Here is a 20468-nt window from a genome sequence, read left to right as displayed (position 1 = left end):
TCTAGAATCAACAACAATGAACTTCAATCTTCACATTCATCAAATACATAAAACACAAAACTCAATTAACAAAAGATTCATATAACCAAGAAAATATAGAATCAACAACAATGATCTTCAATCATCATATTCATCAAAGACAAGAAACAAAAACTCAAATAACCAAGGGATTCATAAGCAAAGAGAATCAAAGGGAGTTCTTACAAAACATAGCAATCCAAGGAAAACCAATCCGATGAAGTGTTAATTGACATCCAAAGCAATCCAATGAATCCACAATCAAAAGTAAGTGATTTGAAACTCTAAAAACCCAAGGAAAAATGTGGAAATCGCCTCTAGAGGCTGCTGGGTTCGAAGATGATAAGTAAAACCCTAGAAAGGGGTTTTTAATCGAAAAATCGTACTTTCGGATCTGAACAGAGGCGGCGGCGCCGTGGGACGGCGGCCGCCGTGCACGGCGCGCGCCGTGCCACGGCGCCGCCGTGTATGCCTTTCGCAGACTGCAATGCGCAGCGTTTTTGTTTTGGTCCGTTCTCCCTCGTTTCAAGTCGGATTTTAGATCCGTTTTCGCCTACGGACTCGTATCGAGACGAACTTTGATTCTTCTTCAGACCATTCAACTAAATTCTGACTTTAATTTTGTTCACATATCAATCAATGTGAGCACAAAATCCTGAGACAACAAAATTAGCACAAAAGCTCAAATCATTCAACTCTTAAGTGAAAGAGACCAAAATAAAAGTCAATATAACACGTAAACACCCAGAGATTCATCACAAAATAGGGCTAAACAAATACTGCCCAAACACGAGGTAAACAACCCCCCCACACTCAAATCCTTGCTTGTCCTCAAGCAACAAACACAAAATCGAAAGAAAACCCACAAGCGATTCTTCTCACCAAGCAAACACAAACCAATCCAAGTCCTTCAAGAAATCAATGTCCCCCAATCAAGTGTTCAAAGCTAAGATTTAAAAATGCAACAACAAGGTGATACAACTCAATCCGATCAGACCCAATTCTCCGCTAAGGGTGAATTTCCTAATGCAATTTCCTTTACAATCATGTCTCATTCCTTTTTCATATTCACTTTTCGCGTTACACTTCTCTCTCTTTTTTTTTTATTTGGGTTAAGTTATTTTCGCTCTTAATAGATGGGCCATAATTCACGAGATTGCACTTTTGGAGGTGATCCAAAATGTTCTCGTGTGGTTTCCCATGCTCATAATGAAATCATTAGAGGAGCAGAGACCCAGACTATCAGAAACTCAACAACCAACCAAACAATTCAAAACAGAGACAGATATTAGGAAATTGCACTGAAAACACTCCCCTTAGCATCTACCGGACAAATCACGTCAAGAGTTGCTCATCAGGGTGTTGCACCAAAACCTTAAACTAATTACACTTCATTGGGAACAAATCAATCACGAAAAACAAGGACAACAAACCAAACAGACACAATCCAGAATCGCCAGTGAATCACCATCAATCACGTGATATGCTTAAAAACAAGCAAGAAGACAAGAGAAGGGGACCATTCGCCCCAAGACAAGCAACCGGGCACCACAACCAAGCATGCAACGTAATGATAAAGCATCATAAAATCCGCATGTGGCACAATCAACAACACAACCAAGACAGGACCATAAGACCCCCACAACAAATAAATAACGCCCCTCCCCCACAAAGAAAAACGCGCACTGTCCTCAGGGCATAAAAAGAAGAAAGTTAGAGAACATCCCTGAATAGTAGTGCAGCCAACACGGCGACGACGGTAGGGAGAGCGGCGACCAAGAACCTATAAAACAAGCGACCACAAAACCCACAAGAGAAAAAAAAAACAGCATAAAACAAGAAAGAAAAGAAAGACAAAAAATATGTACAAGGGTGGGTAAGAGGAAGCTCAGTAGGGGCCCCGAGGGGGGCCTGGGGGTGCCGGAACTGGTCCTGGTTCTGCAAGGAGAAGGCGGCCCACTGCCTCTCGAGGTCGGCGATGTAGTAGTTGGTGTCAGTGAGTCCCTGGTTGGCGTCGGTGAGGCCCTGGTTGTATTGGGCAAACCGAGCATCATATGATGACACCTGTTCACGCAAGCGCGTGACCTCTCCGCCAATGGTATTGACACGGCCATAGACGTCGCCCAACTGTTGCTGCATGGGCGTCACGTGGCCTCCCAGATGGTCCAGATGACCATAAATGTCATCAATCCTGGCGTAGATGCCACCCACCGAGTCCTCCACTGTATCAAAATGGGAGGAGACCTCCTGGCGGAACTGGCCAAAGGACTCGTCAAAGTGGGCCTGAAACTGCTGAAAGGCATTGGAGGGGCCGGCCTCGGGATCATATGTGAACGACGGTGGTGGTGCAGGCTCCTCCTCCTCCTCATCATCGTCCTCATCATTGTCAGCTAAGACATGGCGCGCCGAGGATGACGTGCCCTCGCCCCGGTTGAATTGCTGCAAGATTGCACGAACATTGGGGCGTTTGGCCTGTGGAATGATGGTGAAATCAGAGGCCACAAATGCTTTAGCTCAGAGCGATCAATCGTCCTTGTCTCAGAGGCGCGCAGGTGGGCGGGGACCTGGGTCGGCGGGAAGAGGCGGAAATGGACGGCCAGGGCGGTAGAGATCGGGCTCAGGGAGGGCTTGAAACCCCCGTACCGGGCCATGCTGTGAAGCTGGTTCCAAATGATGGTGGTGGCGTCAATCTTCTTCTTGCGCTTTGCACACCATAGCATATAGAGTTCGGATGCATTGACTTTGTTTGCCTGCTCCTTGCCCACAATGCAGAAAGATAGGAACTTGTGGAGCACGCCGATGTCGGCGTCAATGAGTTGGTTGCTCGGAGCACCCTGGCCGGTCCAAGTGGGCAACCCCGTCAATTCTTTCCAAGCTTTAGCGGGCACCCACGTATCTGGGATTCCCTTCAATCGCTTCGGGTGAAACCCAAAGACGTCATTCATGATCCGGTAGGTGACGACGCATGGCGTATTGAGCATGCGACAATGGAGTTCGGACTTGTCGACGGTCATGTTGAGGGTGCAAAGGAACTCCAAGTGCAATGGAAGCAAGCCCGGCGGCGTGGTTTGTGAAAACTTGAAGAGTCCCAAATTCTTCAAATGTGTCTCTATGTCTTGGTCAAGTTTCAACCTTCGGAGCAGTGGCCAATCAAGACATCGAGGCTGGGTGACTTGCTTCCCTTTAAGGGCCTTCCACCGAGTGCCCTCCCAGTCTTCTTAGATGGCAAAAGGAGCATTATAGACATGCCGGATATCCTTCGGTGGCGAGGGGGGGCGGGAGAGGGCGGATAGAAGAGGCCGGCGGGCGGCTAGAAGAGGTCGGAGGGCTAGGTGGGGCCTGATCCTCGTCCTCGTCGACTATGAGGTGGCGGCGGCGCTTGTAGGTGGTGAGATTATCCATGGGAGGAGGCGGACGGAGGCAGCTGTGGTGACCGCGACGGCCGTGCAGACTCTGGGCTGCTGTGGAGACGGCGGCGGCCGTGAAGACGGCGGCGGCAGTGGAGCACGGCAACGGCCGTGGTCTACTGAAGGTGGTGGCGGGGCAGCGGCAGGAGGTGGGCTGCCGGGCTGCTGCTGCTGTGCAGGGCGACGGGGAGGGAGGTTGGTGGTGGTTGGAGGCGAAGGGAGAGTGGTGGCGGAGGTGAGTGTGGGTGGCGGTGTTGGACGGAGCTGCGGCGGCAGCTGCGGCTGTGGGCGTGTGGCGGAGAGTGGCGGTGGTGATGGTGGGTGTGGGCTGGGCTGTGGTGGCTGAGGGTGGTGGAAGTGGTGGTGGTGGTGAGGAGTTTGGGAAGGAAAGGAGAGAGGCGTGGGAGAGAGAGGCGGGAGGTGGGTGTGAGGCAGCTAGGGTTTGGGTCTTTAAAAAGGGAGTGGGCCGGGCCGGGCTGAGTTGGGTTAGGGCTGGGCTGGGTTTGGGGGGCGACGGCGGCCGCTGTGGCACGGCGCCGCCGTGACCCCCCTTCGGGGTTTGTGGCATATGGCAACTTTAAAAGTGGAGGCGCCCGTTTCGTCCCCCCCCTTCGGCGTTTTGTGAAGTGTTTGAAGATTTTGGTGGTGCGCAAGTGGCGGCGCCCGCCGTGAGGCGGCGGCGCCGTGGATGGCGGCCGCCGTGAGACGGCGCCGCCGCCCCTCCCCTTCGGCCTTTTTCTGATTTTTGCTATCCAGCAGCCAAAAACGCATCCTTCAAGCTCGGGGACAGTCCGGTAAGCTTATTTCCTGCAACACCACAATAAAACACCAATGAAAACCCAACTAAAACCAGCAACAACAGGATACAACACCTCAAGAACTCGCTCCACACAAAACAAAAAGGAAAATAGGAGAGAAGAAACGTGGGTTGCCTCCCACGAAGCGCTCTAGTTAAGGTCGAGAGCTCGACGGTATTAAGCTTGTCAAAACGTTGGGTCGTGGAGTGCTTGGGACTCCACTACAACAGCAACCACTTCATGCTCCAAGTAGGGCTTCACCCTATGCCCGTTGACGGTAAACGTCTCTTCGTTTTTCTCCTTGCTTAATATCACAGCGCCATGAGGGAGAATCTCCTTAAAAATGAAAGGTCCACTCCAACGAGACTTGAGCTTGCCCGGGAAGAGTTTCAACCTTGAGTTGAACAAAAGAACCTTCATTCCGGGTTGGAGATTCTTTGGCACAATACGGCTATCATGCAACCTCTTGACTTTATCTTTGTAGATCCTTACATTCTCGTACGCCTCGTTGCGTAATTCATCGAGCTCTTCCATTTGCAATGCTCTGTGCTTCCCCGCGTTTGTAAGGTCGCAATTTGTGGCCTTGATTGCCCAATATGCTCGGTGCTCAACCTCCACTGGTAAGTGGCATGCTTTACCGTAGACAAGGCGGTAGGGGCTCATTCCCAGGACTCCTTTGAAGGCGGTGCGATACGCCCACAAGGCATCATTGAGCTTAAGAGACCAATCCTTACGGGAGGGTTGGACCATCTTTTCCAGTATGCCCTTGATTTTCCAATTACTTGTTTCGGCTTGCCCCGAGGTCTGAGGATGGTAGGGTGTGGCCACCTTGTGAGTGATGCCGTTTTTCCTCATAAGCTTCTCAAAAAGCTTGTTGCAGAAGTGTTTGCCACCATCACTGATTATGGCCTTGGGGAATCCAAACCTACACAATATGTTCTCCTGCACAAACCTCAAGACGACATTAGCATCACATGTCCTTGTGGGGATGGCTTCAACCCACTTGGACACATAATCGACGACAAGCAAGATATACTCAAAACCGTAAGACATAGGAAAGGGGCCCATGAAATCTATGCCCCACACATCAAAAATCTCAACAACAAGAATGCTCGTGAGGGGCATTTCATTCTTGCGCCCAATGTTCCCAACTCTTTGGCACCGATCACAAGCAAGATAAAAAGAATGAGCATCTTTGAAAAGAGTGGGCCAAAACAAACCGGATTGGAGGACCTTGTGAGCCGTCTTTTGTCCACCAAAATGCCCATCACAATGGGCATCATGACAAAGCTTCAACACTTGTTGTTACTCCACATCCGGGATGCATCTCCGAATCACCTCGTCCTTTCCCAACTTGAAGAGGTAAGGGTCTTCCCAATAATATTGCCTGCAAGTAGCCAAAAACTTTTTCCTCTCTTGGGATGTTAGATCGGGTCTTAATTCCCCACAAGCAAGGTATTTGACAATATCAGCAAACCAAGGCACAGAGGCAATTTCATAAGTATGCTCAAACGGGAAGGACTCATGGATGACATCTTGACTCGTCTCAACCACATTATGCTCAAGTCTAGATAAGTGATCGGCAACGGAGTTTTCACTCCCCTTCCTATCCTTAATCTCAAGATCAAACTCTTGCAATAATAAAATCCAAGGGATAAGGCGTGGCTTAGCTTGGGACTTAGTCAACAAATATCTTAGAGCCACATGATCACTATGGACGATTACTTTAGACCCGATGATATAAGCACGAAACTTGTCTAAAGCAAAAACCACAGCAAGCAACTCTTTCTCAGTGGTGGTATAATTCACTTGTGCACTATTCAAAGTCAAGCTAGCATAGTAAATTACACGCAACATTTTATCAACACGTTGACCAAGAACGGCTCCCACAGCGGAGTTTGATGCATCACACATAATCTCAAAAGGCAATGACCAATTGGGTGCAACAACAACAGGTGCAGTGCTCAACTTAAGCTTCAGCAATTCAAAAGCATGCATGCAAGTTTCATCAAAATCAAAATTCACATCTTGAGCAAGCAGACGACATAAAGGTTGGGTGATCTTAGAGAAATCCTTAATGAAATGCCGGTAGAACCCGGCATGACCTAGGAAACTCCTTATTCCTTTCACATCAATTGGCGGGGGTAATTTTTCAATCACCTCCACCTTAGCCCTATCAACCTCTATACCATCTTTTGTCACAAAATGGCCAAGAACGATGCCACTAGTCACCATGAAGTGACTCTTTTCCCAACTAAGAGTTAGCCCACTCTCTATACACCTTTTTAAAACCAAGTTAATTTTACCCAAGCAATCACTAAACGAATTACCAAACACGGAAAAATCATCCATGAAAATTTCAACAAAATCACCTATCATTTCCGCGAAGATCGACATCATGCACCGTTGGAAGGTCCCCGGTGCATTGCACAGCCCAAATGGCATCCTCTTCCACGCAAAGGTATCAAATGGGGTGGTGAACGCCGTCTTGTCCTGGTCCTCCGGCGCGATTGCTATTTGGTAATAACCTGACAAACCATCAAGGAAACAGTAAAAATCATGTCCAGCTAAACGATCCAACATTTGATCAATGAAAGGAAGAGGAAAATGATCCTTTTTTGTGACGGCATTTAGCTTCCTGTAGTCAATACACATACGCCAACCCATGACCGGACGGGTCGGCACCAACTCCTTGTTGTCATTGAGGATAACCGTGATACCTCCCTTCTTGGGCACCACATGCACCGGGCTTACCCACTCACTATCGACGATAGGGTAAATGATCCCTTCCGCTAATAGTTTGAGTATCTCCTTGCGTACTACCTCCATGAGGACGGGGTTGAGTCTTCGTTGACCATCCCTCTTAGGTGTTGCTCCATCCTCGAGGTGAATCCGATGCATGCATGTGGCGGGGCTAATGCCACTAATGTCGGCAAGGCCCCAACCAAATGCCAACTTGTTGCTCCTTAGCACTTCCATCAACGCCATTTCTTGCTCATGCATGAGCTCGGCGGATATTATCACGGGCTTCTCCTCTCCTTCTTCCAAGTACACGTATTTGAGGTGTTTGGGGAGATCCTTGAGTTCCAATTTGGGCTTTTTGTACTTCGTGGCATCTTCAAGCTCCACAGGCTCGTCAATGGGGAGTTTGTCTCTTCGTTCTCTCTCTCTCTCCTCGGCTTCCCGAGCAAACTCCTCCATATCCGCCGATCCTGCAAAGACCTCCACTATCTCTTGTTCCTGCACATAAACCATCTCGGCGAGGCCATCAATAGCATCTATATAGAGCATTCATTAGTAAATGAAGATGATGGCAAAGCGCGACTATGATGCACAGAAAAAGACACGGACTCTCCTAACACGGTCATTTTTATTGTTCCATTTTTCACATCAATCAACGTGTTAGTGGTGGCCATGAATGGTCTTCCTAGCAGTAAAGTATGTTCCTTGCCATTCTCATGAACTTCTCCTATTTCTAGCACAACAAAATCGACAGGCACGATTAAACCACCCACTCTAACTAAAATATCCTCAATGACCCCACGAGGATACCTAACTGATCTATCTGCCAATTGCAAGCACATTCGAGTGGGTTTTAAATCGCCTAACTCTAGTTGTTTAAAAATAGAGTACGGCATCAAATTAATCTCTGCCCCCAAATCAAGCATACCCGAGGCCTCCTTACCATTCCCCAAAGCAATATTGATAACAAAACTACCTAGATCTCGTTGCTTGGGTGGCAAGGGCTGTTGCATGATGGAATTGGCAACCTCGGACACAAGAATCTTCTCGTTGTCAACAAACTTCCTCTTCTTGGTCGCCAGCTCTTTAAAGAACTTCACATAGGCCGGAACATTTCTGATCACGTCCAGGAGTGGCAAGTTGACATTCACCTTTGCCAACATGTTGTAGAAGTCGGTGAATTGTTGATCTTGTTTCTCATTCCTCAACCGACCTGGGTACGGGATCGGTGGTCTGTAAGGCTTGGTGGCCTTGTGAAGCTTCACCGAGGACTCTCCTTGCTGTTCTTCTTCTCTCGGTGGGGGTACTTCTTTCACCATCTCCTCCTCACAAGTTTCCTTAGGGAGCTCGTCAGTAGGGATCTCCACTTTGTTGTCCACCTTCTTTCCACTCTGTAGGACTGTGACAGCTTGAGCTTGATGAGGTTTCAATCCTTGGCCATGGAGCTTCCCTGGTTGTTGCTGCTGTTGCATCTGGTTCAAGGTCCCTGAGAGTTGTCCAACGGTTGTCTCAAGACGCTTGATTGTAGCAGACTGTGACTCCATGTTCTGTTTGGTCATCTCCATAAAGGATTGCATGGTGTCCTCGAGAGACGGCTTCTGCGGTTGAGCTTGCTTCTGAAACTGTTGGGGGGCAGTCTGGAATTGCTGCTGCTGCTGAAAATTCCCTTGCTGCATAGGGAACTGTTGATACTGCTGATACTGCGGGGGCTGCTGCTGCTGCTGATAAGCTTGAGGGTAGTTCTGCTGCTGAGTAAAGGGGAACTGCTGTTGAGGTGGGTAGAACTGCTGTTGGTTCTGATACCCAAATTGCTGAGGAGGTCGGCGGAATTGATTTCCTTGATTTGATCCCGACCCTTGGCCAGGCGCTTGGTTCCTCCATCCAGAATTCTACTGAGCTCTCCAACCCGAGTTGGAATTTTGTTGCCCTTGATTAAACATGGGCCTCTGTTCAAATTGAGGCCTCCCTGGGTATCCCTGGGCAGCATAGACCTCTGCCTCCCCTTCAGGTGTGAACTCCCCCATTCGATGGCACTCGTTGGTTCCGTGGCTGAAGTCGCCACATATGCCACATCCTTCTGCTGGCGGCGCTTGAGCTGGCGGTGCTTGAACGGGTGGAGTCTCCACCTGGTTCATTCTTAGGTGCTGAACTTGCCTCATCAAGTCCGCTACTTGCTTCTGCAGCTCATTGTTTGGGGCTACTGCATTGGCTTCGACCCTCCTTCCTCTGATTGATTTTTGTTGAGAACTCGCGGCCAGTGTGTTGAAGATCTCTTGGAGCTCATCAGCTGTCTTCCGGGCGATGTTGCCCCCTGCTGTACTGTCCACCATAAATTGTGCCGTTTGAATCAATCCGTCATAGAAGAACTGCATCAACATGACGGGAGCCAACTGGTGCTGCGGGCACTGGCGGAGGAGCTCTTGGATCCGTTTTCGCCTACGAACTCGTATCGAGACGAACTTCGATTCTTCTTGAGACCAATCAACTAAATTCTGACTTTATTTTTTGTCCACATATCAATCGATTTGAACATAAAATCCTGAGACAACAAAATTAGCACAAAAGCTCAAATCAATCAACTCTTGAGTGAAAGAGACCAAAATAAAAGTCAAAATAAGTCGTAAACACCCACAAATTCATCACAAAATAGGGCTAAACAACCCCCCCACACTTGATCCTTTGCTTGTCCTCAAGCAAAGTCACGACACCAAATGATAGTTCACAAGAAAACTTCCTCACCATTCACATCTCCAACCAATCTAAGTCTCTTAGCCATTTACATTCCTCACGGGATGTTTATTGTTAATATTTTCAGAAGCAACAACCACATGATACAATTCATTTCGATCAGACCCGATTCTCCGCTAGAGGTGAATTTCTTAATGTGATTGCCTTTATAATCAAATCCCATTTTCCTTGAAGATGATAAACAATCAAACCAAATATAATTTTATACATCTTTCTTTGTAAGGTGATGTTATTCCATTCTCAATAGATGGGCCAACTTTCATGAGATCAACACTTTTGGAGGTAATCCAAAATGTTCTCACGTGGTTTTCCATGCTCAAAACACTACCGTCAGAGGAGCAGAGACCCAGAGCTACAGAAAACTTCACAACAAACCAACATTCAAACTCAAGGGATAAGATCGTAGGCTATCACAATGAAAACACTCCCTCTAGCATCTACCGGACAAATCACGTCAAGAATAGCTCATAAGGGTGTTGCATCCAAAACATTAAACAACTTACATCAAGTGAGGAATATGCATAGCCTGAGAGACAAAGATAGCAACCAAGCCAACACAATTCATGAAATTTACTTGTGAACAAATCATCAAAGTGTGCATTATTACTTGAAGCCAAGCAACAATCAAGATAAAGGAGACCATTTGCCCCACACAAGAGAGCCCAAAATCACAACAAAAAGGTACCCATAGGATCAACAAACACCCCCCCCCCACACTTAAAATCTAGCACTGTCCTCAGTGCTCGCAAAAAGAGGGGTGAAAGAGAAAAACTTCCCTGAATATCGATCCAAGTGGCGAGCCGTAGTATCCCACGATGTTTGCCAATCCTCATCTATAAACCAAACAGTCCCCAACGCACCTACCTGCACCAAACAACAGAAACAACAGAAACACAAACCCAAACAAAACGAAAGAAAAACGAAAACAAGGGAAAGCAAGAAAAACATGGGTTGCCTCCCATGCAGCGCTAGTTTTTAAGTCGCCAGCCCGACTAAGAGGATCCCTTAACCAAAATCCGATTGAAGCGTCAGCTGCTTAATTGCCTGTGTAAACACGTCTTCGTGAATTGCAGCTGCGGGTCCTCCAAATGAGCGCTCCATGCTCATATCATGATATGGTCTTCTATCCACACATCCAAGGAAAACGAGTGACACAACCTCAACAAGCTTCTCTTCCAGTAGCAAGGCACACAGAAAGCCTTGCTCTATATCATCTTCCTCTTGCAGTTTTTCCAGAAATTCCTGCTCAATGTCAGCCTCATCCTGCAAGTTAGCAAGGAATTCTTCCCCAATCTCGTCCTCCTCCTGTAACTTATAAAGAAAGTCCTGCACAATACAGTCCTCATCCAAAACATCAAAAGTCTCAACATAAGAACAGTTTTGCAATAAGGGGGTACGAGTAGGAGATTTCTTATCAAAAATAGAGAAAGTTATAGACCTCCCTGCCCCCGCCATACTCAAATTTCCAGTACTCACGTCAATACGAGTATGGGTGGTGGCCATAAAAGGTCGGCCAAGCAAAACAAGATGCCCATTCTCTCCTATAATCCCTTTTCCCACATCAAGGACAACAAAATCAGCCAAAACTCTAATCCCCCTCACAACAACCTCAACATCCTCAACAAGGCCTCGTGGGCTGCTAATAGAGCCGTCAGCTAGCTCTATCTTCATATTCGTGCATTTTAGCTCTTTATTACCCAATTTCTCAAAAATATCAAGCGGCATCAAATTGACTGCCGCGCCCAAATCAAGCATTCCAAAAACCTTTTTGACCCCACCTAAGCTAATATCAAAAATAAAGCTACCTGGATCTCCTTGCTTAGGTGATGGTTGGTTTGGTGCAACAGTGACAGGTGGCAGTGGCTCATTGGGGCATTGAGTAGCCTTGATTGCTTCCACGGTTTTGCTTCTCCATTTCCCCATGGTTATTGGGGCATTTTCCTTGACTACCACCACGGCATGAGCTTGATGCGGCTGTTTGTCCTGGTTTGGGAACTTCCCAGTTGGCTGTTGTTGCTGCAGCTGATTCAAAGCTCCTGTTAGTTGCCCAACTGTAGTTTCGAGGCGCTTGATGGTAGCACTCTGAGCTTCCATCGCCTGTTTGCTAGCTTGCATGAAAGATTGCATCTGATCTTCAAATAAGGGGCCTGGAGGTTGGTGCTGCTCAGGTGGGTAGAGCTGCTGCGGCTGCTGGAAATTCCCTTGTTGCACGGGGAACTGCTGCGGGGATAGGTAGAATTGCTGCTGGTTTTGATAACCCATAGGCTGCTGAACTTGACAAAATTGAGAACTCTGCCCATGTTCTTGCATGTGACCTTGGTGTTGCCTACTCGAATACCCTTGTGCAGCAAAGACTTCAACTCCTCCTTCATAGGTACGCTCGCCCATTTTATGACACTCGTTGGTTGCATGGCCATACTCGCCGCATATGCCACAACTCTCGACATTAGGCTCACGGGTGCGAGGTGGTTCCACCCTACTCATCTTCAACTGCTGCATCTCTCTCATAATTTCTGCCACCTGCTTCCACAGCTCATACTGGGGTGCCACTGCACTGGCCTCAGCATTCCTTCCACGGACTGATTTCTGTTGTGAGCTCTCAGCTAGGGTCTTGAAAATCTCCTTAAGCTCGTCGGCAGTCTTCCTAGCGATGTTACCTCCTGCCGTGCTGTCCACCATGAATTGAGCAGTCTGTACCAGCCCGTCATAGAAAAATTGCATCAACATCACAGTGGTCAGTTGGTGCTGCGGGCACTGGCGGAGGAGTTCTTGAAATCTCTCCCAAGCCTCATGAAAAGGCTCGTCCGCTCCTTGGATGAAGTTCATGATTTGAACTCTGATCTCCTGTGTCTTGTGACTCGGGTAGTACTTCAGCATGAACTTCTCACACGCCTCCCCCCAAGTGGTTATGGAGTTGGGCGGCAGAGATAGCAGCCACGTCCTTGCCCGATCCTTAAGTGCATATGGGAGGCACTTAAGCTTTAGCTGCTCCTCTGTGAGGTCCAACAGCGGAAAAGTTTGCACTTGGGTGCAGAAGTCTCTGATAAACTGCATGGCATCTTCATTCGATAGCCCATAGAAGAGGGGGAGCAAACTCGAATCATTGGGCTTCAGGTTGTAATTCCTGACTGCAGTGGGGAGCACAATAGCTGAGTTCGTGGCCTCTATGACAGGCCGGGTAAAATCCCCCATGTACTGCAAATTTCTTCCTGCCATCTTCTCAACTCCAACGCTAGACAAAAGAGACTCGGTACCCTCTCCTAGGCTTCAAGCACCTCGCGTGCACGATGAGTGTTGTCAAGTAGAATGCCAAATTCCTGTTAAGACTTTAACTCCCTAGCAACACAACACTCAACAAAACAGATCAAACGCACCAGTGGGAGAAAGAAAATAACTGAGCAAAAATAAAAATAAAATAAACACGGAAAACAAAGTAGCACAACCAAACGCCTAAAGCCTTCCCCGGCAACGGCGCCAAAATTTGACTCAACCCAAAACACCTAAGGGATTGACTCGCAATCGTACGAGGTCGTCCTAATGTAATAAGCTAACCCAAGTCGTCTCTCAAGGAAGGCTAAGCAGGGCTCTGATCATGCAACGCACAGAAAACGGGAAATAAAACCTAAACACTCTAATCGGGTAGTTGGGTCTGACACTCTCTCTTTAAATCTAGGCGTAATTAAATAAAGCTTGTAAAATTATCTAATGCAGAATCAACAGAAAGCATATAAATCTATCTAGGCGAAAAATAGGAAGCAGATTAAGAACGCAGGGAACTAATAAACCTAGGGTTCTAACTAGCAATCTAGAAAGCATTAGATAATTCAATCAATCATAAACAACGATTATCTAGGCGAGAATAAAGAACAAATAATTCATCAAGTAAACTCGAAGCAACAATAATCTACGCAAAGGAAATAAACTAGCATTCAATCCAAGGAAAACATAAACTGAATTCTTACAGCGAGAACAATCCGAAACTTCAATTCGATGTAATGAAAACTAACATGATCTTCAATCTACAAGCCAAAAGATGTTTGTTGATGGTTTAACTACTCTAAAACTAAGAGAAAACAAGTGGAAATCGCCTAGGAGGCTGCTGGGGTCGAGAGTACCTCCAAAAACCCTAAAAATCGGCTTTAAAATGGAAAAACGTAACTGCCTCCCAGTGACGGCGGCCGCCGTACGGACGGCGGCGCCGTGGATGGCGCCCGCCGTGATACGGCGCCGCCGTCTATGCCTTTCGCAGACTGCAATGCGCAGCGTTTTTGTTTTGGTCCGTTCTCCCTCGTTTCAAGTTGGATTTTGGATCCGTTTTCACCTACGAACTCGTATCGAGACGAACTTCGATTCTTCTTGAGACCAATCAACTAAATTCTGACTTTATGTTTTGTCCACATATCAATCAATTTGAGCATAAAATCCTGAGACAACAAAATTAGCACAAAAGCTCAAATCAATCAACTCTTGAGTGAAAGAGACCAAAATAAAAGTCAAAATAAGTCGTAAACACCCACAAATTCATCACAAAATAGGGCTAAACAGGGTGTATCCTCAATAGGTCAAAAGAGGACCTATTTATAAGCTTCAGATTTCCTTCGGATCACCATGGAAGTTGCCATGCAAAGTAGAATTCTAATGGTAATAGAATCGTGTGAAATAAGGCAACTCTCCAGCTGGATACGCGCTCCGAAAAATACTCCCACTTGCGCCGACTTCGCAGCTCTCGCCAGAGGAATGAGTGTCACCAGGTAAACGGGTCACGCCCGAGGAATGGGTGATTTCTCTGACCTCGCCAGCGGGATCGTCGCCAGCGAAATGAATTGCCAGCGGAATGATGATCTCTCTGCTATCGCCAGAGGAACGGTGAATTCTCTGGCTTCTCGATTCCGCTGTAATGGACTTTTGACTTGGCTGCTCTGACTATTGACTCCTCTGGTGGTGACTTCGCTACACTGGCTTCTTGATTTCGCTGACTCCAGAGAAATGGTGATTTCTCTGGCATTTCCGCGCTTGCTTCGATTCCTCTGCCGCTTCGATTCCTCTGGCGCTTCGATTCCTCTGCACTGTCGGTTCCTCTGACTCCAGTGGAATAGTGATTTCTCTGCTCTGGAGATATCGGTTCCTCTGGAAAACGCTAGATTCATCCAAAACTGCATTCTTCCATCTCGAAAACCTAAATCTCCTGCAAAGCATAAAATACACCATAAACGCACCAAATTCCATAAAATTATCTTAAAACACGCACATTCAAACCCTTAAAAATAGAGTAAATTAAGCATAAATCAACGACACTGGGGGGAAAGTAGGGGGTGTATACCCCCATCACGTCTTATACTTCACTTAACATGTTCATGCAGAGCATTGCACATATCACCAGAGGGGGGAGTAGGGTATATACCTATAGCCCATAATTTACAAATTCAAAATTGCTGCTTAGCAAGTCAAGGGAAAAATAAACAGCCAGGGACAACGCTCGAACAAGGGGAAGAGCAGAGGGATCATGCTGCCACCAGAGCAGAGAGATCATGCTGCCACCAGAGCAGAGGGATCATGCCGCCACCTGAGCAGAGGAATCATCGAAAGCCTCGCCAGAGGAGTCATCGAAATCCTCGCCAGAGGAATCATCGAAATCCTCGCCAGAGGAATCAGCGAAGTCCTCGCCAGAGGAGTCATCGAAATCCTCACTAGAGGAATCAGCGATGTCCTCGCCAGAGGAATCAGCGAAGTCCTCGCCAGATGAGTCATCGAAATCCTCACCAGAGGAATCAGCGAAGTCCTCGCCAGAGGAATCAGCGAAAACCTCGCCAGAGGAATCAGCGAAATCCTCGCCAGAGGAGTCAGCGAAATCCTCGCCAAAGGAGCCAACGAAATCTAATCAGAGGAGTCAGCGAAATCATCAAAAAGCGGAGTCAGAGAAATCCCCAAAAGGCGGGACCAGAGAAATTACGGCAACACCAGTCAACGAATGCAAATATGTCATAAGAAAACCATCAACCATATCAAAATCAGCGAAAACCTCGCCAGAGGAATCAGCGAAATCCTCGTCAGAGGAGTCAGCGAAATCCTCGCCAAAGGAGCCAACGAAATCCAATCAGAGAAGTCAGCGAAATCATCAAAAAGCTGAGTCAGAGAAATCCCCACAAGGCGGGACCAGAGAAATCCCAAGAAAGGCAAACACAGGGGGTTCGCCAAAGGAAGAGTCAGAGAAATTACGGCAACACCAGTCAACGAATGCAAATATGTCATAAGGAAACCATCAACCATATCAAAGTCAGCGAAATCCTCGCCAGAGGAGTCAGCGAAATCCTCGCCAAAGGAGTCAACGAAATCCAATCAGAGGAGTCAGCGAAATCATCAGAGGAGGAGTTAGCAAAAATTCTAAAGAAAAATTTCAACACTTTGATTAAAAGGATAAACACGCCATTTCACAATAAGGAAATCTAATTTGGAATTACAATTCCAAAGTCAAAGGGAAAATGCTTATCTTTGCTTGCTTACAATATTAGAACTCTTATGTCTTCATAATTTGACACGGGAGAGCAGCACAGCGCTGATTCTATATCACACACCACTGGTTGAACAACAAAGAAGACACGGTTCAACCAGACTAGGGGGAGTAGCTGATGAGGACTAGAATACTCATCAGCGCTATGCTTGGCAATACAAGAACATCTTACTTGATTACTATTATTGTTATTATTATTCTTATTTTGAGTGAGGCAAACCAGCGCAGGATTAATTGAAAACCTCAGATAATAAAGGGACTCAGCAGCACAGACGAATGGACTTGGCGGCGCAGACTACCCAAGTTACGAATGGACTTAATCGTAAGCCGCGAAAGTTGGTCACACCCCCCGGGTCCTCCATGCTCCGCGCAGAGTGTTCAAGCTTGGATGGGGAGCAGCAGCGAAGTCCTCGCCAGAGGAATCACCGAAGTCCTCGCCAGAGGAATCACCGAAATCATGCTCGCCAGAGGAATCGAGACTCCAGCGGAATCAAGACTCCAGAGGTATCGAGACTCCAGCAGAATCGAGGCGCCAGAGAAATCGAGACTCCAGCAGAATCGAGACTCCAGAGGAATCGAGGCGCCAGCGGAATCAAGACTCCAGCGGAATCGAGACTCCAGAGGAATCGAGAGTCTAGAGGAATCATGCTCGCCAGAGGAATCACACTCGCCAGAGAAATCATGCGCGCCAGAGGAATCGTCCACCTCACCAGTGAATCTACCTTTTTGCTCCTGACCACGCGGAGTGCATGTTCTCAGATAGGAGTTTACTATTTTGGAGACTAAGATCATTGTTACTAAGTTTTGGGCCTAAATCCAATTATTAGAGTTCATGGGTCTAAGGCCTTTAGGGCTCACTCTCACATCTATAAATAGAAGGTTAGCATTAGCATCAGGGGCATCATAGTTTATTTGGAAGCAACACTTGTACAATGCAATTGTCTCACAATATAGTGGAAGAACTCGAAGAACTCCCGTGGACGTAGATCATTTATGATCGAACCACGTACATCTTGTCTTGTTTATCGTTTTCTTAATTAGGGTAAGATTTCATGCTTCACCACTGTCCATGTTGCATCTACATCACAAATCTGTCCAAATCCGAATAAGAGGAAACTTTATTCTCATGAACAATTTACACATGCGTGGCACCTAAGGTTAGGCCACATCAATCTAAATAGGATCCAAAGGCTCGTGTCAAATGGAATCTTGAAAGACTTTCAAGCTATTCCATTTAGAACCTGCGAATCATGTATAGAAGAAAAGATGACGGCAAGGCCTTTTAAGGCTAAGGGGAATAGGGCCTCGCATGTGTTAGAATTGATTCACTCTGACTTGTGTGGACCGATGTCCACAAAAGCTCGTGGAGGGTATGAGTATTTTCGTCACTTTCATTGACGATTACTCAAGATATGGGTACATTTACCTACTTCAACGCAAGTCTGAATGCTTTGAGAAATTCAAAGAATTCAAGGCAGAAGTGGAGAAGAAATTGGTTAAATCTATCAAGTCATTGCGGTCTGATCGCGGTGGCGAATACCTCGGGAACGAATTTTTGCAATACTTGTATTTGATTTATATACCTTTGTATTTCAGTTTAGGTTTGAAATCCTGATAAAAATGCATTTTTTACCTCTTGGTGTGTCATTTTTTATGCTTAGTTGTGAGGATTTTGTGTGTTTGATGGTTTATTTGAGCTTATATTGGTTTATGGTCAAAAACTTGTTACTTTCTTGTGTTTGAACGAATTTTCAGAAATAATGAAGCAGAATTTGGAAGCATTGGATGAAATACAAGTTTTAGTTCGTCTCGATAGGAGTTCGTGAGCGCAAACGGATTATAAATCGGAGTTCGGACGAGGGAGAACGAGCCAAAACAAAATCGCTGCGCAAAGCTGTCAGGAGTTCCGTTTCGTCACGCGGGCCAGCCATGCGGCCGCGCGACGTGGCCGCGCGAGTCGCCGTATTTCCGCCCAAAATTCGTTTTTTTAGCGATTTTGGGTATTTTTGAGAGCTACAAGACCTAGGGCATATAAATACTCCCCAAGAACTTATTCTCTGCAGCTTTTATCACCATCTATCATATTTTACTTTTCCTGAGAGCTGAGAGAGACGGAGAACACCATTTGAGCAAGAACTGAAGATTCTCGATTCTACTACGGTTTCATTGTTGAATGTTTATAGTTTTATTGAGACATTGATTTTTAGTCATATGTCTATGTGTGGCTAGAATCCCTTTTTCCCAGGGTTTAGGGAGTAGACATGATTTGATTTTCTGACTGATTGATTCGATTAATTGAGACTGTTATTCCTTTTTATGCTCTTGTTATAATTGTTTGCTTTATTGATTGGCCACCAATTTAGCATAATCATAGGTTTTAATTTGATATCGGGAGATGATAATTATTACCTGAACTAAGAACATAAAACACATATATTTAATTCTAAAGGGAATTGATATTTGTGAGGGCGTTAATCCTATGAGCTTTTAGGAGTTACATGTTAGAAGTGTGATCCAGGGATGGTAGCCTTGCATGTAATCAACGGTTTGTATGCCACGGGAGTGGGTATAGACTAATTTTGAGATTGCCTTAGGAATCGTCTTATTAATTGAATTGAACATGTTAGTTAGGAGAATCTGTTGAATCCTTTACCTTGGGAATTTTTCTCTTATCTGTTTCTCCGTATTTTCATAGCTTTATTTATTTTCTTTCCTGCTGTTTTATTTATTTTGTTCTTTACAACAAAAACTCTTAATTTCGTTTGTCCAGATAAAGTAGAATAATTTAGGATAGGAATTGGTAAATTCAGTCTCTGTGGAATACGACCTTGCTTGCTACTGTACACAATTGCACCCGTACACTTGCGGCGTGTTAATAAAATAGCGAACAAGTTTTTGGCGCCGTTGCCGGGGACTGATTTTTATCAGTACTATCTGTTAATTATTTGATACTAATCTGGATTTTTATTTCTGTTTATTTAAATTCTATTTTTTATTTTTTCCTGTGGTCCTTATTTTTGGTTCTGAAGTTTGCTAGGTAGTTCTATGGCTACCGTAGAAGAAGTTCGTGCTCTCAAGGAGCAACTGCAGCATTTGATTGAGGCGCAGGAAAACCACGAGGCTCGGAAGCAGCTTCCCATCAATGAGGCGTTCACTCCGCAGTATCAGTATTACGAGCCTCCCAGAGTCAACGCAAATAATTTTGAGCTCAAGACTGGTTTGATCACGATGGTGCAGCAAAACCAGTATGGAGGTAAAGCCGTGGAGGACCCAAATGCGCATCTGGCGCAATTCTTGGAGTTGTGCAGCACCGTCAAGATGAACGGAGTCCCAGATGACATCATACGACTCCGCCTTTTCCCATTCTCACTCCGGGATAAGGCAAAGTCATGGTATCAAACTTTGCAGCTGGGAGCTAATCCGGTATGGGGGGATGTGGCGGATCTTTTCCTGCGGAAGTTCCATCCTCCCGAGCTCACATTGAAGTTAAAGATGGAGATCCTCCAATTCCAACAGTTCGATGGAGAGACACTGGCAGAGACATGGGAGAGATACCAGGAGAAGCTGAGGAAGTTCCCGTCCCATGGCTTTGATGAGGGGACTCTGGTGGTCATGTTTTATAACGCTTGTGGAGAGCGCACCGGGATGTTCATGGATACAGCTGCAGGGGGCTCATTGCTCAAGAAGGGGAGTTCTGAAGCTATGGAGATCATTGAGAGCATGGCCACCACGAGCTATCAATGGCCATCCGAGAGAGTTCACTTGAAAAACGTTGCTGCTACCTCCAGTTCGGACCCTATGGCATTGATTTTGACTCAGCTGGCAGAGATGAACTCGAAGATCAATGCTATAACTGTTGGCAATCTTGAGCCGGCTGTGGAGATCCCAACAGGCGTAGAAGACGCCAACTACATCAATGGCAGAAACTATGGGAACTTTCAGCATGGGCAACAGGGTGGATACAATAGTGGACAGCAGTTTCATCAAGGAGGGTGTCTACATCCCAATTTGGCTTATGAGAATCCGAACAATGCAATCCAATCTCCACCAGGCTTCTCTGTTACGAATGGAATCATTAATGAAGAGAAGAAGCCAAATATAGAGGAGCTAATGATGAAGTTCATCTCCAAGGCAGATGAGAGGATGGAAAAGCTAGAGTCCAATGCCGTTGCTGTGGGGACTCAAATGAAGATGTTCGAGACCCAATTGGGTTAAATAGCCACCGCCGTCAACAAACTCCAACAGTCG

At 46.4% G+C, this 20468-nt stretch overlaps 2 protein-coding genes across 2 annotated transcripts; both read right to left on the bottom strand.

Annotated features, from left to right (window-relative positions):
* Positions 1-3255: 3255 nt before the first annotated feature.
* On the bottom strand, positions 3256-3993 carry LOC131007884 (extensin-like). The gene has a single exon (XM_057934796.1). It carries the CDS (start codon positions 3991-3993, stop codon positions 3256-3258), a length of 738 nt encoding a protein of 245 aa, XP_057790779.1.
* A 1534-nt stretch (positions 3994-5527) lies between these two features.
* On the bottom strand, positions 5528-8523 carry LOC131007883 (uncharacterized). The gene is made up of 4 exons (XM_057934795.1): positions 7893-8523; positions 7674-7787; positions 6654-7500; positions 5528-6503 (listed from the first exon to the last, which is right to left on the bottom strand). The coding sequence occupies exons 1-4, from the start codon at positions 8521-8523 to the stop codon at positions 5528-5530; spliced, it is 2568 nt and encodes an 855-aa protein (XP_057790778.1).
* Positions 8524-20468: the final 11945 nt, after the last annotated feature.

Source organism: Salvia miltiorrhiza, chromosome 2 (genome assembly GCF_028751815.1).
Source record: "Salvia miltiorrhiza cultivar Shanhuang (shh) chromosome 2, IMPLAD_Smil_shh, whole genome shotgun sequence".
NCBI lineage: Eukaryota > Viridiplantae > Streptophyta > Magnoliopsida > Lamiales > Lamiaceae > Salvia > Salvia miltiorrhiza.
This window is presented reverse-complemented; position numbering and strand designations above follow the sequence as displayed.